The sequence below is a fragment of the Osmerus mordax genome, chromosome 12, assembly GCF_038355195.1.
Source record: "Osmerus mordax isolate fOsmMor3 chromosome 12, fOsmMor3.pri, whole genome shotgun sequence".
NCBI lineage: Eukaryota > Metazoa > Chordata > Actinopteri > Osmeriformes > Osmeridae > Osmerus > Osmerus mordax.
Genome location: NC_090061.1, coordinates 10,495,763 through 10,513,627, shown reverse-complemented (window position 1 = coordinate 10,513,627; position 17,865 = coordinate 10,495,763). Strand labels below are relative to the sequence as shown.

General features: G+C 44.7%; 1 protein-coding gene across 1 annotated transcript in view; it reads left to right on the top strand.

Annotated features, from left to right (window-relative positions):
• Positions 1-17,865, top strand: part of diaph2 (diaphanous-related formin 2) — a 360,351-nt gene that overhangs the window by 146,970 nt on the left and 195,516 nt on the right. Inside the window, exons 14-19 of the mRNA XM_067247259.1 lie at positions 1,528-1,644; positions 5,507-5,625; positions 6,616-6,680; positions 7,525-7,629; positions 13,285-13,347; positions 16,287-16,625. Coding sequence (XP_067103360.1) covers positions 1,528-1,644; positions 5,507-5,625; positions 6,616-6,680; positions 7,525-7,629; positions 13,285-13,347; positions 16,287-16,625 — 808 coding nt within the window. The remainder of the gene's footprint in view (positions 1-1,527; positions 1,645-5,506; positions 5,626-6,615; positions 6,681-7,524; positions 7,630-13,284; positions 13,348-16,286; positions 16,626-17,865) is intronic.

Genomic DNA, 17,865 nt, shown 5'->3' with positions numbered 1-17,865 from the left:
TGTATAAGGAGGCGGGGGGGGATAGGTGTTAGAAGGAGCATGTTTTAAAAGCATGTTATGCAAGTATGTGGTCATGCTTGGAATGTATATGGTAAATTGGACTGTGGTAGCACTAATCTAAAGCTCAGTCAAGGCTTTAGGTTAATTAGGCCTTTTAAAGGCAGGCTTTAAACAAGAACCCCAAAAAAATGCTTTTTGTTCATTACAGGCCATTCACAGAGAAACGTGAATGAGCTCAGCTGCATAGAGTGTGACAGAGGTGGATAATGTCCCTCCCATAGTCAGGCCATAAATATTTCAGCAGACATTGTCAAAACCCAGACTAGCTGTGTATTATGACGGCAATCCATTTTTTATCTGTCCCAGCTTGATGTGATGCCACCACGTACTCCGTCGCTCGTTTCCTGCATGAGTGTGCTGTTTGGTGTGTGCTCTCATGATGAATAACCATGGGAGGACCTTCCTTTCTCAAGCAAACAGTCTAAATAAGCCCTGCAAGCTATTTGTTTTCCTGACTTTAACACAGTTTTTAGGGTCCACTGTTTTGGGTTGCCAGTGGGACTTAATATCAAAAGCATTCTTGGTCATTAGATGAAATCCAATTATTTATTTTTTTGGGTGGGGGGGATAAAAAACAAAGACTGAAGTCTCTGGCTTGATATTTTGTTGAATCCAGTCCACTACTATGTACTATTATAAATTAGATTTAAAAACAGTTCTGATCTCAATATAGGGTTTTTTCTCTCTACTGTACACTTTCAACAGTTTCAATATCTGAGAAATTGACTGCTACATGTAAGAGCTGTGACAGCTTAGGATCGTTTTAGAAAACAACTAGCCAGCAATAGCCTCGGACGTAATCGTAAAGGAAAAAGAAAAAAGGCAAAAACATGAAAACTGGGAAAGAAAGACGATGACTTCTATTTGATTCAACATCTATTTTAGACATGAAAAGCTATCAGTCCCTTTCCTTGGGGAGTGAAGTTGTTGGACACATAATCAATACCTTTTGCAACTTTAAGAACATATTCTTTTCTTGTCCATGGACAAGCCAAGCTCAATCTCGAGACTGAATTTCAGCAATGTTTCACAGTTGATGGATCTCAGTTTCACAATTTTCCCTTAAACTATTCAAAGCGATGGACTTTTTACGTGATTAATTTCTTTCACCTTTAAAGGTGCAGATTGACAGGTAAGCCAGAGGGATTCTGCTTTATTGCCAATTCCTCCTCAAGTTAGCTGTTTACTTTCCAGCAAGTCCCTGAAGGCAAACGATGAGAGGAACCATCAACGCAGTGTTTGTTTCACACAATGACGCCTGTCGGAAGCTTTTGATTGAGGAGGAAACAATTGAAAAACAAACACTGCAGATGTAGGAAATGATTCAGGTATTTAAAATCTGATGCACAATGATACAATGTCAAGAGCCATAAAGCTGTCCTCTCTTTCCAGTGTGTTTTGTGTATACTGTTTATTGATTTTTCATTACCCCAATGAGATGTTACTGGCCTTAACCCTCCTCTGCACTGATATGAATGAGGTTTACCATCTCCTTTCCAACATGGTGAAAGACACGGGCTCCGAGACCTACTTCCTGTCAATCCTCCAACACCTGCTCCTCATCAGGAACGACTACTATGTCAGGTAAGCAGGCCCAGATATTCTGAAATGTTTTTCAAAAGAAGGTACCTGTGGCTGTGTGAACCACACACGTGTAAAAGGGCTCCAGTCCTCATACTAATGCTTACTTTAGCGGGCTGTGACAGTCGAGGCGCTGTTGCATTAAAATAAGGCTCTTTTAACCGTGACTGACTTAAAGGAAAAAAAGAAAGAAAAAAACTGCAAAGACATTCTTTCTTCTTGGTCATCCCATGCAATAGAACATGCATTTGACCTCAAGGTTGGAAATGTGGCATGACCCTCACAGACAAAAAATAAATACAAATATTTCTAGTGGGAGCTATCCTCAAAACCCTGCAATCTTCCCCGTATGCTTTCATGTCCACCATCACTTAGCATGGTAGTTGTTCAGATGAGGAGGGGCAGGTCACAAGCCATTTCAGCATGAAAGACTGACAGGACCCTTCCTCAATGCATCTCTCTGACTGTAACCACCGCGACCCGAGATCTTCTCTGTCAGAGCAGAGGAGATATGCGGACACGTTATTTTGTAATTTGAAATGATGACTTTTTATTATTCAATGTGCCGCCCCGCACTGTGCTCTGCCTAAACAGTGTAAATATGTCAATCTCAGCAGAGAGGATTGGGTTCCTCTGAACGTGAATGACAGTGATCAATTCACCGCTGTGTCAGTCCTTTTGCAGGAATCAAATATTTAGAAAATGGGGAGACGAGAGAGAGGATGGAAGGGAGGGAGGAGGAAGACAACTTAACCGTAGACAAGTTGCTGCTCGCCGGGAGTAATGAATAATGCATTCTTCATCGTGTTGGAGAAAGTGAGAAATGGAAAACACATTAGCCAACAGTCGTACAGCAAAGTCCACCTCAGCGCGGCTGTCTGTGTTCGCCTTCCTCCGACGCCGGGGTCTCTCTCCAACACTGACATTCCCCAAAAGATCACTGCATGCTCATTAAATATGAATGGGCTTATTAAATATATGCTTTCAAATACATATTTCCAGAGTGTGCTGATACAAGCGTGGCACAGACACCAGCAGGCACACAAGCACATTCACAACATCCCGCTGTTTCGCTTGGGGCATCTGGTGCAACATTCTGTATACGGCCCCCTTTAATGCATCAGAACCTTCTCGCTCTCTTTGAACAGGGATATCTTTTTATGTTCCAGATGGGATTGGGTTGGTGGGAAGTGGTATGACTATAATTTGAGATTAAAGCGAGGCCCTTAAGATCATTTCGGACTTTGATGACCCCATCTTGGTGGAGGTGCGGCGGGGCGGAGGTGTGAGTGTTGTGCGTCGGTGTGTCAGCCTGTCAGGCCACATCAGCATTGGGAGGCTGGCCTGACCATAGGTGTGTGAAACGGCCCTGTGATCAAAGGGGCGGCTAAATGAGATATGCCAATGTCAATATCCCTGCAGAACGGAGGACTTTGAATCAAAGGTGCCCCTTTTAAAGTTTATACACGTGCCTGCTCCTCTGATTGAACCCAGTGAAACTCTGGATCCACACAACAAGACGCCCGTCACATCGGTGAGGTGGGATGCCTTTGAGGAACACCGCTCAGAACCGTCGTGCGTCGTCACTGACACCCCCCCCCCCCCCCCCCCCCCCACCCCTCCCCAAGGGTTGGTTTTTATTTGGGATGATTAATCTGCGAGCAAGCACATTCTATAACTAATGGGAACACATGAAACCCCAGTAAATATAGAGCAGATCTCCTCTTTTGGAGGGGGGCGATATGGGGATTACGGCTCGCTATGTGGAGCAGAGCTGGATCAGGGGCTGCTAGGAGGGCTGAGGGCTGGGACCATGGAGGGAGGGAAGGTGCCAGAGTGAGGGAGGAGGAGCAGCAGGAGGAGGAGGAAGGGGACTGGTGCTGGGGACAAATGCTGGCTTCTGGAGCCGGGCTCTGCCCGCTATGCTCCCTTGTTCTAGAGAGGTCTGACAGTTCTGGGTCACTCCTTCCCTCCCTCCCCAGCTATCTAGGCTCGGTGGCGATGGCGAGGGCTGGGGGATGCTGGGAAAATAGGGCGGCTTATGGAGATAATGATGTGGTCTACATCGGTGACAGTCATAAACCCGTTGCCACGACACTAAGCCACGCGGGGCGACCGCGGTCTCTGTCGCGAGCCCAGTCCCTCACCTCGAGTGGGCGACGGCAGCCGACAAAATACATTTCCGTTCCTATTCGCTAGTCCTCGCTTTAGGAAACAGTGTGTTTAAAGGAAGATCTGTGGTGACATGTCTTGGCTCTGGATGCTTTGCTTTTGTTTTTCTGTTTACGATATAATATGGCTGCCCCGCATTAGAGGCAACAATGACTAATTCCCTGTCATTAGATATGAAGGCTTGACTCCTCTCTGTGTTTCAGGGCTGTTAGCTAGTTGTACTCCACATAAATAGCCACTTTACACTTTAACCGCGTTCTTTTAATACTGAAAAACTGTCTGAGACACAATGTAGCCTGCTTACAGCATGCCGTCTATTTTAACCACATCAATACCCGTGCCCCTTGTCCCTGTCCAAAGCAATAGAAAAGCAGGATTTTAAACAGCCTTTGATTTCCTTATCTGCATACAGCCTTGTTATGATCCTGGACTTCTGAGGCGTCCTGCCTCGAAACACAGAGCAGCACCGAGAAGCTCTGGTTTGGTGGAAGAGGCCAGGAATAAATTAGAGCACATCAAATCTGACTTCCACAGATTGCCTGAGCTCTAAATATAGGCCTCTCTCTTTTTGGGACAGGGGGTGTACAACAACATATGGGGGTACATTAGAATCAATGGGAGCAGCGTCCTGTCGTGGATTGTCAGTAGCTATTTGTCGATTTGTTGGACTGTTTATTCAGTCCGCACTCTTAATACCTCACTCATACTTACTGAACGATGCAGTGCAGTAGTGTTATCTTTGCGTTTCCCCCAGGCTTTCCCCCAAAAAACTTCTTCTACATTCACACCTGCCCTAAAGGAGTATTCCTTCCCTTAAATAAGTTTACCCGTCTGAAAGTACGGTTATCAGAGGTATCTCGTCTACCGTCCTGTAACTCTAACCTGTAGTGATTCACATTCATTTGGCGAATCCACGATTTAACTAGCGTTGACCGGGAGCAAGTGACAAATTATCATTTACCTCGAGTGCGGATTTTGAGGCGACATTTCCTCGGATCGGTCCCACATCATTAAATTCCAGACTCCGCTGGCTCGGGGGAACAGGAAGCGGAGATGAGACATTTCTAGTGGGGAAAATTGCGTATCTGCTGGCACCATTCAAGGTCATGCTTGGAACATTATTATTTGCCACTACGGAGCTGAGCTTAAGTTGACATTGTATTTGCTAAATGTCACTCGCAATTAAAGTTGATAATATAACTGGGAAAAGGTCATGCTCCAACCTGTGTGGCGGAACAGGAGTCCCAGGCTGATTCAGATGCGCTGAGCTCCGAAAACATCGAGCCCAGTGTCTGTCACACTCCTTACAAAGAGACATGTTTCCCCCCGCCATTGTGCTTTTAATTACACACATTACACTGATTAGATTTGCATTTCCAGTCTTTATGGCTGCCCTTAATTGGCAAAGATGATTGCAAATTAGGCGAGGGGGCACGGTGGCCTGGGCCTCAGAGAGTCACCTTGAAATGGACAGAGTCACGGAAAGTCTTTCAGACGGCGAGATTTAATATCCCGATTTCATGATCGTGGTAAAGCAAGTGATCAAATTAATTGTGTCTTTCTTTTCAACAACCTTTCAGGGATGGCATTCTGTGACCTCTAGGTTGGGCATGAGGGTAATTTGTAGGAAACCTTTATAGTTTGTGCCGCTCATATCTTTCCAGGGTTTTAATTGTGTTCCTTGACTTCCTAGGCCACAGTACTACAAGGTGATAGAAGAATGTGTGTCTCAGGTGGTACTCCATCGCAGTGGCATGGACCCGGACTTTGGATACAGGGAGAGATTGGACGTTGACTTCACCCACCTGATCGGTAGGCTCCATTACTGCATTGCACATTCAGAAATGATCTCATCCACAGCACGACTGCTGAAAGACCGGCACCACAATACCACTCTCTAACCGCAGCTAGGAAACAAAATCCAAATAGACAACTATTTAGTATTATAGCCAAAGCTGTGATACAACAGTATACAATTCATATTTCTCTCTGTCGTTTTCAATCATCTTCCAGACAGGTTTTTTCTCTCGAAACTACAGGGGTGTTGGAAAATATATTGTAATATCCTGCGCTCCCTCTCATTATCTTCCTGTTAGCCCCTGAGATTCCTCTCAGTAACACCTGCAGTTGCTTGACATATAAGATAAGGTAGTCTAATTATGCATACATAATGCATTCTCTGTGGGATAAGACTGTAACACATCATGTCTCATCATAAACTGGAGAAGAATGAACAGCTTTTTTATGTAGTTAGGACATTATATTAGCTGCGTCTCATGAATCATACAGAAACAAGGTGTATTTGCTCTAAATTAAATATGCAGTCATTCATTACCTCTAATAGAGAATAATTAATAACATAACTGGACTTTTGTTCAGAGTTTTTTTATTTTACACTATCGTGTCACTAACATTTCTGAGCCAACAAAGTCTCATTAAAAGTTTCCAAGCCTATCCATGAACTAATACAAATTCAGCGTTAGATGTTTTCACTTTGCTCTGCTTTAATGAGTTGAATAACAACGATTCAGGGAGTTGTTTTTGTTAAAATCACATTGGCAACCTGCAGAACAGAATCCATATCTCCCAGGGGATGTCAAGACAAAAAAAAGGAACGACAGGTGCCTTTTCCCCTCTTCTTTTGCTCATTTCCGTCGTCTCACATCATTCCTTCCGTGGTTGGAAATTCACATCCACTCAAACCAGGGATTTTAAATAAGCCGTTAACCATGTACACAGCAGCTGATGTGCACTTGATGACTGCTCACGGAGAGGGATGCCTCTGGGTGTGGTGTCTTCCAGATCAGTGTGTGGATAAAGCCAAGGTGGATGAGAGCGAGCAGAAGGCTGCTGAATTCTCCAAAAAGGTGAGGAATTAATCATTCCTTTACTGATATCGGTGTGCCCCCCTCCCTCCTAGTTAGAAAAGTTTTTCTTTCCTGAGCTTCCAGACAAGCTATTGATTTGCATGCCCCGATCAATAGCTGGCAGCGGAGCTACATGATCTGTATCTGTATTACAAGAATCGATGGGCCAACGTACACTTTGATTTTTGTACGATGCGGAGGGTCACAAGTTAAGATATGTACAGACACTGTTCATCGCCCTTTTATCTAATCCGGCATGACCAAGCAGCACCTTTTTAATGTTGATGTACTTGATGCAAAAAAAAAGATTGAAGGTTCCTAGTTCACGTCGCAGCCTCTGAGAGACACTGGTACCCAAAAGCAGGGCAATCTACCTTCAGATTGCCGTCTACAACCATACAACATTGGTTTGAAGCTGCAGCCAACCCCACCCTAGTCTTCTGTGACTCACAGACCTGTGTCAGATGAAAAGGCACCCTAGCCCACTTTGAGGCCTCCTCAGACAGTAGCAACACCCCCGCATCAGCCCCAGCACCCCTGGCACTGTGTGGGGACATCTGAGGAGGTCTGGGTGTGCGTGGAATGAAAGCCAGGTTCCCTCCTGCTGCGGCAGTGAAAACATTGTCCTGACACTGGTGGATTTACACAAAGGTTAGGCCTATCACCACACATGAAAGCCAGACCCAAAACACAGACAGAGGACCACGGGGTAGGGTTCCACGAGCTATCATTAGACCCCAGCCAGCGGTGTTTGAGACAGGCTGTACTGGCGTCGATGTTCCCTGTGGTTGACTGTCGTCTCGCGACGCACCACCACTGACCCCTGTGTGTATGTGTGTTGCAGTTTGATGAGGAGTTCAGCGCACGGCAAGAGGCCCAAGCCGAGGCTCAGAAGAAGGAGGAGAAAATCAAAGAGTTGGAGGGTCAGATTTGTACCCTGCAGTCACAGGTAAGCCCCACGCAAGATGACCGGGTGTAGGGTCGTCCATCTATTCATCTATTCAAACACCTTTTAGCTTTTTACCTTTTTCTGTTCAATATTATCGATTTGGACAGAAGCATTAGGGTACGACAATAGGAAGTATTATTTTCTCTCTCTCTTCAAACTTAAGGCTGAAAGCCCCACATTGATCATGTCATTAGAAAGAGGACCTTACAATTTGTTATTGAAAGCCATCATGGCCGGAGCTAAAATGGTTGTTAGGAGGAGTACTTTTGGTTAATTTGGTCAAATTGAAACCCTTCCACCCCAAGCACAGATGCAATATTGCTGTAAGTGGGTATTTTCAGCCATGCAAGAGTGTTTGATTTAATAAAGGGTCAATCTCCTTTTTAAGATGTAGGATTTGATATTGGTAAATTTCTTCATCGCAGCCTGTTCTATGCAATTGTATCATCACAGAGATGGATTGCATTTCTCTTCTGGCCCTCACACCACCATCTTTTACCAGAGCAAACCCCTTCAACCACAGCACAGCAAATGACTGCTATTTCCTCCTTAACCCAATTTGACACACTTTAGTGCTGCCTAGGGACAAAAGAGCATTTTGCTTCACTGCTTACTGGATTTAATAGAAACCAATGCTGAGAGGAGCTATAGAATCCATACCAGAGATGATCCTTTCTAAACCAAATATTTGGCCAGTACATGAGTCCATTCTCTTCCCCATTTCTCTGTCTCCTTGTCTACTAGTACATGTAGCTTTGTGTTCTGGACTGTTCCCAAAGAGCAGTTGCTTTCATTAAGGTTCATGGCTGCCCCTGGCAACCCTTTGTTCCTCAGTCCTTCATCGAATGTGGAGGGAAGCATTAGCGGCAAGGTTCGGCCCCCATCTTGGCCAACACCGAGTCCCCCCCCCCCCCCCCCCCTCCCCCCTCTCATGCCCTCTCTCCCCGTCCAGACTTCATTTAATTTGTGTGCAGTCCTTCCTCTCCCTCTTCATCTGCCTGAGTGCCGTGTCACCACTCGTTACCTGCTCCCTCGGCCAAACCCGTTCATCACTCGCTCAGCGCCCAACGACTGCCCGCCCGCACGCACATATTCATGAGGCCATCACAGTGGCCGTCGTGGCTCTCCACCTCCTCCCCTCTCATCACTTTCCATCATCGCCCCTTTTATTCCACGCTCTGTCCCTCCAACCCGCCTCTTTCTCTTCCTCTCCTCACTGCAGTGAGCACGTCGAGGCATCGCCTGCCTCCTTGCTTTCTCTCGGCGGATTGTGCGTGCGTGTGCGCATGTGTGTTTTTAAAGCTTTTCTCCCCATAAAACACCCCCTCCCTCCCTCCCTCCCTCCACACACGCACACATACACCCACACATACCCAGCAGGCCTGGGTCTTTTGAAGCCAGGCTGTTTGTGGTGCATTAACAGGTAGTATAGTGCAGGAAGGCCCTTGAGAGGCGGACCTCTTCATCCTGTGCTCCTCTGAATGCTCCTTCAAAGACCCACTGCTGCTGGAGCTTTTCACATCAACAGACGTGCCTCGATGGAGAAATGCGAGCTAACAGAAAGCTAGCGTCAATAGGGCTGTGAGCGCATCGGCGTAGCACAGTGGGTAATTTGGCATGGCTAAAATCGAGTTTAAACACACGTTGCGATGCACACTAGAAACACTTATCACCCAATTACAGCTTTTATTCCACTTGTTCCTGGAAGTGGTTCTCTCAATGACTTGCATATTGGCTCCAGCAGCAACACAAACCTGCAGTGAATTTGATCTATTTTGGCTTTGGGTCCAACATCATATTTTGTCACTTGTTAAATCACTATCATTTAGCCCATTTAGATAATTTAGCGAGTTAAGATTTCAAATTGTCAAATATGACATTTGTCAGTAGCAACTGTACCGCAAGTATCAAATAAAAAGGTTTTTCAATTATATCATAGCCTTTAGAATGTACCGAGTTGTTAAACACCTCTCAGAGGGACACCTTCTGATTTGTGTTTTTCCCACTTGCCTTGAAAACAATTTGACAGTGGAGTCAAAACAGGGTTTTTTGAAAATGCAGCGGCAGATACGAGACCAAAATGTATCATTACATAACCTAATCCACCTTTGACACAGCCCTGCATAAAGCCATTTGCCTTCGGAGCACCAAACCTTTAAATCCATGTGAAGACACTCAGTTACAGTTAGGTCCATAAGTATTTGGACATTGACACAATTTTCATAATTTTGGCTCTGTATACCACCACAATGGATTTGAAATGAAACAATCAAGATGTGCTTTAAGTGCAGACTTTCAGCTTTAATTTCAGGGTATTTACATCCAAATCAGGTGAACGGTGTAGGAATTACAACACATTTTATATGTGGCCCCCCCTTTTTAAGGGACCAAAAATAATTGGACAAACTAACAATCATAAATCTAATTGTCACTTTTAATACTTGGTTGCAAATCCTTTGCAGTCAATGACAGCCTGAAGTCTGGAACCCATAGACATCACCAGACGCTGGGTTTCGTCCCCGGTGATGCTCTGCCAGGCCTCTACTGCAACTGTCTTCAGTTCCTGCTTGTTCTTGGGGCATTTTCCCTTCAGTTTTGTCTTTAGCAAGTGAAATGCATGCTCAATTGGATTTAGGTCAGGTGATTGACTTGGCCATTGCAGAACATTCCACTTCTTTGCCTTAAAAAACTCTTTGGTTGCTTTCGCAGTATGCTTCGGGTCATTGTCCATCTGCACTGTGAAACACTTCAGAATTCATCCTACTGCTTTTGTCAGCAGTCACATCATCGATAAATACAAGGGAACCAGTTCCATTGGCAGCCATACATGCCCACGCCATAACACTACCTCCACCATGCTTCACTGATGAGGTGGTATGCTTTGGATCATGAGCAGTTCCTTCCCTTCTCCATACTCTTCTCTTCCCATCATTCTGGTACAAGTTGATCTTGGTCTCATCTGTCCATATGATGTTGTTCCAGAACTGTACAGGCTCTTTTAGATGTTTTTTGGCAAACTCTAATCTGGTCTTCCTGTTTTTGAGACTCACCAATGGTTTACATATTGTGGTGAACCCTCTGTATTTACTCTGGTGAAGTCTTCTGAATTGTTGACTTTGACACAGATACGCCTACCTCCTGGAGAGTGTTCTTGATCTAGCCAACTGTTGTGAAGGGGTTTTTCTTCACCAGGGAAATAATTCTTCTGTCATCCACCACAGTTGTTTTCCGTGGTCTTCCGGGTCTTTTGGTGTTGCTGAGCTCGCCAGTGTGTTCTTTCTTTTTAAGAATGTACCAAACAGTTGATTTGGCCACACCTAATGTTTTTGCTATCTCTCTGATAGGTTTGTTTTGATTTTTCAGCCTAACGATGGCTTGCTTCACTGATAGTGACAGCTCTTTGGACTTCATATTGAGAGTTGACAGCAACAGATTCCAAACACAAATACCATACTTGAAATGAACTGTAGACCTTTTATCTGCTCCTTGTCAATGAAATAACGAACTCCCTTTATGAGGGAATAACATACACCTGGCCATGGAACAGCTGAGCAGCCAATTGTCCAATTACTTTTGGTCCCTTAAAAAGGGGGGGCACATATAAAATGTATTGTAATTCCTACACCGTTCACCTGATTTGGATGTAAATACCCTGAAATTAAAGCTGAAAGTCTGCACTTAAAGCATATCTTTATTGTTTCATTTCAAATCCATTGTGGTGGTATACAGAGCCAAAATGATGAAAATTGTGTCAATGTCCAAATACTTATGGACCTAACTGTAGTTCATCAAAGCTCCCCGCGCCGCATCTGGAATTTTATTGAATATGAATGAAGTGGAAACTGCTCATCTTGTCGACAGAACTCTCCCAGATATTAAAAGCAATGGGAGTCTCCTCGCCCTTGCTTCACACCTTGTCAGTGAACCCAGGCATTTAATGAGTCTCTGTCTCAGGCAGTGTTGGCATTATAACAAGCAGGCCTTTTGATGTGTCTGTTTGATTATCCTCCTGATCTGATGGAGCACATGTTTTCCCTGTAAACATCGACAAGACACAATAAAATTGCAACAAATGGAACTGTTCCACCCGCCCCCTAACCCTTGCTAACCCATCTCTGCTGGAGGAGGAGTAGGCGGTGGTGGAGGTGGAGGGAGGTAATCGTAGAATTGGCTCAGGCTGAAATGAATAATGTAAAACTGCGTTGTTACCTCAGAGCACCCTGTGTGCCATCCCATTAATCGGTTTTAACAACCTGGCGGTCATGGAGCTGACCCAGCACAGCCCAGAGTCTGGATAGAGGCATTGCAGACCTCTCTCTTTCTCCCCTCTCTCTCTCTCTCTCTCTCTCTCTCTCTCTCTCTCTCTCTCTCTCTCTCTCTCTCTCTCTCTCTCTCTCTCTTTCTTTTTTCTTTTGCTCTCTCTCACTACCAGTCTGCCTGCTGCTCTCTCTCATTACTGCGTTGAGCCGAACAGGTAATGACAGTGTAGCGCTCACAATGCGCTCGTTGCTGCCATGTGTTCACTGCCATTGCCATGAGTTACAGCCAAGCAGTTCACCAGCACAAATGTAGTCGCAGTTAACATGCTCGCCGGGGGCATTTTGATAGGTTATTAACGTGCAGCACTGTGCTAACATGTGCTGGAACATGTAGTTAATGCACAGCCCTGCAAATGAACCTGTCTGAAGTTTTGTAATAAACCTACCCCAGCCATGTCCCAGGAAGAGTTGGGCCTTGCGGGTCAAAGTTTTGAATATAGAGATCCACTCCGGAAGGTGAAGCGTAAACCAAAAGTTTCCCTTTCCCTTCAAAATGACACTTTATGGCCACTTTCGAAACCCGCGCAAAATGGATATTCTTTTTTTGGTCTTCACCATGGTAGTTTCCATCTCTTCTCCATTATACATGTTAAATATTTAATTCTCCTCAGTCCACAGCAACGCTGGTTCTGTAGGAATGACTGTATCAATACGTTACAGCAGCTGCCGACAATGTAGCCTGCCATGCCCTCGCTCCTGCTGAAGCTTTTCTTTTTTGCGAGGTCACACAGAGGGAAATATCAAAGCACATAATATGCTGTATTAAAGTAAATTTCTTTGTATACAACCCAGTGCTTTTCTGGCCAGGGAGAGAGAGAGAGAGAGAGAGAGTGTGCTGGCCATCAAAAAGACTAGTGTAAGAGTGTGAATTGCTGTGGCATAAAACACCATGTAGAACCACAGTAGGACTGCTGAGAGCCTTGTGTTTGAACATAACTATCTTCCACTGTGTCATTCTCTCACCAGGGACAATGATGTGATAGTTAATAGATTGCACTGGTTACAGTTTAGAAGGATTATGATTCAACAATGTTCAGTTTTTGTTATGATGTTAACATACAGTCACACATATTCTGTGAATATGGGCATACCCCAATGGTGCTTAAAGCTAATATCTTGCTTTATGTCTGACACTACTACTTTATTTAGGACGCTTTGCTCTAACTTGTGTCTGTGTTTGGTGTTAGCATCTGTACTGTAATCAATGTACTAGTATTCTTTTCCTTTCTTCCTAACTTACCTCTGTGTGTACATTTCTGTTGCTTTGTGTGCTTGTCCCTCTGTTTGTTGTGTGTGTGTGTGTGTTTGTGTGTGTGTTATTGTGCTGTCTGTCCAGTTAACTAGTGAGAAAGACAAGCTCAAAGAGGCTCAGAAACTCATCAGGGAAACTGAGGCTAAGGTGGGTGTCTCCTGTGCATATGTGTCCCTCTCTCCACCCTGCCTGCATGCCTGGAAATGATACTGCCCGGGAAATCTTCAAAGAAATCTACAGAAAGTTGTATTCAACAGAAATGGTTAATCAGTTGCCAGCATCATATCAAAACATCGGCACCAATGAAATTTAATTTTTGTCAGCAAACACTTTCTGACCGAATACCTTCATTGCTCATTAACGATAATACTATGGGTGGAATCTTTAATTGTATGAAAGTCCTAGCTAATTACCAGCCAGTCTGACCCCGTTGTTGATTCCTGAACACTGTGGATATCACAGTAGAGGACTTAGATTTCATATCATCCCACTCTGCTTCGCTAATCACTGCTCCAGATGAGGCTAGGGAGATGGCTCGCTGCCAAGAAGCCATTAGGACAACCAGCCTACCTCGACTCACCTCACTATGACCCCCAGCAAGCAGTGATCCCAGCCTAGGCTGTTACTGTGAAAGCCTAGCCAAAACAACTGTTACTGTGAAAGCCCAGCCAAAATAACTGCGAGCTTCAGACATGCTTATGAGAGGAGAGGTGAACCAGTCCCAACAAGAAACAGCCAACACCCGAAACACCCGAAACAAAGCTTTGTTGCTATGTGAACCCAGAAGCTTGGATTGCTGGCTGGGGGCAAGGTAGTTTGAGTTTTGATCTGGGGACCGAGGGTGTGAAGAGTGTCAGATTGCTCAGATCCCTGGGGTGGCGCTTAATACTAGGCCTGATTAGCATTCTTTAGACACTGCAGGGCCCAGCGCGATGAGAAAACGAAAAAGTGTTAGGGAGAGAGAGAGAGAGACAGAGATAGGTGAGAGGGAGCGAAAGAGAGAGAGATGGAGAGAGAGGCAAGAGAGAGACAGAGAGGGGGGGGGGGCAAGAGAGAGGAAGCATTTGAGTGGGGTCTTCTGAATGCGGCAACGATGGCACTCTAATTTAGCAGCTAATTTGCTGCCATTCTCTTGTATTAATCTTAAAAGAGAAAATGGGCCACGACGGGCCGGAGATTGACAGACGTATAATCATTGGACGGGGGCTTTCGTCGAGGGGCTCAGGGCTGCCGGTCTCAAATGCTCCTCATGCTACACCTTTTTAATTTCCTTCCTAATAAACAATCGGCTGATGGCATTGTGTAATCAAACACTTTGTAATGCCTTTAAAGATGAGACCAGTCACATATTACCCACGTAATCAAGAGAGCAGGGGGAAGGCCACTTGGAAGGGAATTGGTTTCGGAAATGAGAAACTTTCTCGTAGTCAGTGTTATTGGAAAAGCGCCGGGCAACTTTTCCGAATAAAGGCCCCTAATCTAAACCAAAGGTCAAACCATATCTATGCTATGGCACCTCTAATTCTTCTATCTGCATATGTTTTGTCTCTAAACAGTCTTTCACCACTGTTATCAAGGATTATATATATAAAAAAAAAAAAAATAGTGTCGAGGCCCTTGATAGGGTAGATGTGTCCAGGTCTGGCTCTTATCAGTAATGGGTTTAATTTCACTCCTGTCTGCTGCCTAATAGCCTGTCTTCGCCAGAATCATTCATCTGGACTTTTGCATGCTGTGGCAACATTTCTTATCTTTCTGTAAAACCATGGTCGACCCTCTGCTGGTGCCTCCCCTATGTTAACGCCTTTGTGCCAATGACACACAAACAGGTAATACACTTAATTGTGAATACAGCACCATATGTATGTATAGCGCTGGCCGAGATTGCTAGAGCAAGTGTTGGTATAGTTTTAGAATTCCATTAGGGCTCTCATTAGCTAAACTGGTTCAGGTGGCTGTATCACTTTCATACACTTTATCTATTAGCAAATTGCAGAAGCAATTTTCCTGTTAATCAACTCCCAACAGTTCAGGCTCACCTATTACGGGCTCTGATTAAATGAAATGCGTACCGAATCATACATGGGCATCGCGCGGTAAAACGTTTGAACAGCGTGACTTTTCCCTAATTAGGAAAGAAATTCTGTTCTCGTCACGGAAATGATTCTTCAGAATGAACGCATGTTACACGTGACACATTCTTTTTTCCTTGCCATTCTCTTGCCCACCGCTTCTCTGTCATACATGTCCCCTGTGTTCTCCCATGACCACAGAATTGACAGTGACCGTAGCTTATAGAGTCCCACTACACTTGATTACAGATGCTGTCCCTCAGCAGACCAGATGTAGATATATGGTGTCAAAAGTTTTTTTTTTTTTTTTTTTTTTTTTTTTTTGTAAAGTCCTTTATGTAACCATTTTATTAGCTTTCCATGCAAGGACGTCTAGCAAGGGGTGACGATTACTCAGTTTCTAAAAACCAATGTGCACACGCACAGTGAAGTTATCACACAGTACCGAAAGCAATTCATGTTAACTTACAATGCTGCACGCACAACACCCACAGCCACACATTATGAAAATCTCCTGAACACTGGTAGTAGAGAGCGTTAGGTATCTCCCTACATGTTAACTACATTTAATATATCTGGGACCTCAGCTCAAGGAATCCAAATAACCCAGACTCCCAGCTGAAGCATTGGAACTAAGAACTCCTCTGAGATTTGATGGGGCATCACCGTTCTCTTTGCAGTAGAGCAACATCTAGTTCTGTTAGGGAATGTGACTGGAGCTGGAAGAGGGGTACGACAGTCCCTTGCCGTGCTTTTATCAACTGTCCTCACACTTACCAATGAACACACACACACATGGATACACACACACACACACTCCCACACACATAGACATAGAAACACAAATTCACTCACAGCATCCCAAATGCATGACACTAGCTTTGAGGGTGAAAGTCATGTAATGGTGGTAAAAGCATTGGGCCCCAGGTCCCCAGACCCTGATCTTGACTGACGGGGATTTTTTGGGGGGAGGGGTGTCGTACCGTCTCTGACATCACTCTCTCGTGTCAACAGATTGCGGCCGGCCCAGCAGCAGCTGGGACTGGAGCGCCCCCGCCACCACCCATACCAGGGGGGGCGGCCCCTCCACCCCCTCCCCCACCTCCCCCACCACCGCCCCCACCTGGCGGAGGTCCCCCGCCTCCTCCTCCTCCACCACCTCCCCCTGGCATGGCTAGCATGCCACCTCCTCCCCCTCCTCCTCCAGGCTGTGGCCCACCACCACCCCCCGGAGGGCCTCCAGGATTTGCCTTTCCGCCCCCTGCCATGCCTGTCATCAAGCTGCCTTACGGACTGGAGCCCAAGAAGATCTACAAGCCTGAGACGGTCATGAAGAGGGTCAACTGGTCCAAGGTACGGTGACACAACCTGTTAGACGGCAACTGTATTTATGATTCTCATTCTGTGCTGAAATGACTTCATTACAGAATGTGTTAATTTAATGCTGTTGTGAATAATGCCAAGGTTGTCTGCTTGATTTCTAGAGTTGAGTTCTTCCATAATGAAAAGAAACATTTTAAAGGGACCTGAAGGTCCAATCTACTTTGAGCTCCATGGTGACTCCAAGTCTATTCATATTTTGCATTTTCCGAGGTTCAACACTCCCCCACACTTAATCATTAAGATCCCGCTGTAAACTATGTTCAATTGCACTCACACCTAGCATCATTTGTCCTTGCACTTCCACTTCCAGCTCATGTCACTTGAGAAAGAGTTTTGGTTGTGTAACATGCTACAATTCTAATAGGATTTCAGAAGGGCATTCTTCTTAATGTGGGTTTTTATTTTACCATGGTTCATATTTCCATCGCTTCAGGACCTCTCAGAATTGCAAATGCCATTTATGTTTTTGTGCTTCGCATATGCTTATGTTTGAACTCTCAGGGTTCTTTTTAATTATTGACAAATGCCAAAATAACTAACTAACTTAGATTCAGCCCCCCCCCCTCCTCAAAAAAATAATCTAAATTATATATAATAAAAATAAAAATAATGTAGTAGTTGAAGTTCATTAGTAACACACAAACAGTTTCCCACTTATTGGTTGTGGTTATTTACTTTGACATTTTGCAAAACATATGGATTGATGAATTCATGCCTTGATTTATGGTTGTTATTCATAAATAACACTGTTTGCCAATCCATTCAGGTACAGTGACCCAGGTAATATTATTTATCATCACACATCAACCAATAAGTGGAAAACTGTTTGTGTATACAGTTAAAGAGAACACATTTGTCTCATTATTATCAGCTTGTTCTCTCTCTCTCTATGCATATGTGTGTGAATATATACACACAAGCACACACATATATATGTTTGTGTGCGTGCATGTGTGTCATGTCTGTTGGTAGAAGGTGTTTATATTCACAAGCCCTCTTGGCCACATCTCGTTTCCTCTGCTGAATGGAAGGAATATGCATGTGCATTAACCTTGCCTCGGCAGACGCTGGAGCTGGGACATGCAAATGAAATAGCAGTAGATAGCACTCAAAGGCATTCATAGCCTCCTGAGGAAAAGCAATCTGTGTCTCTTGTGTCGATTAAGTGAGACTGGAGTCATCTGTCTTCTCTGTTTGGAGCAGATGGAGG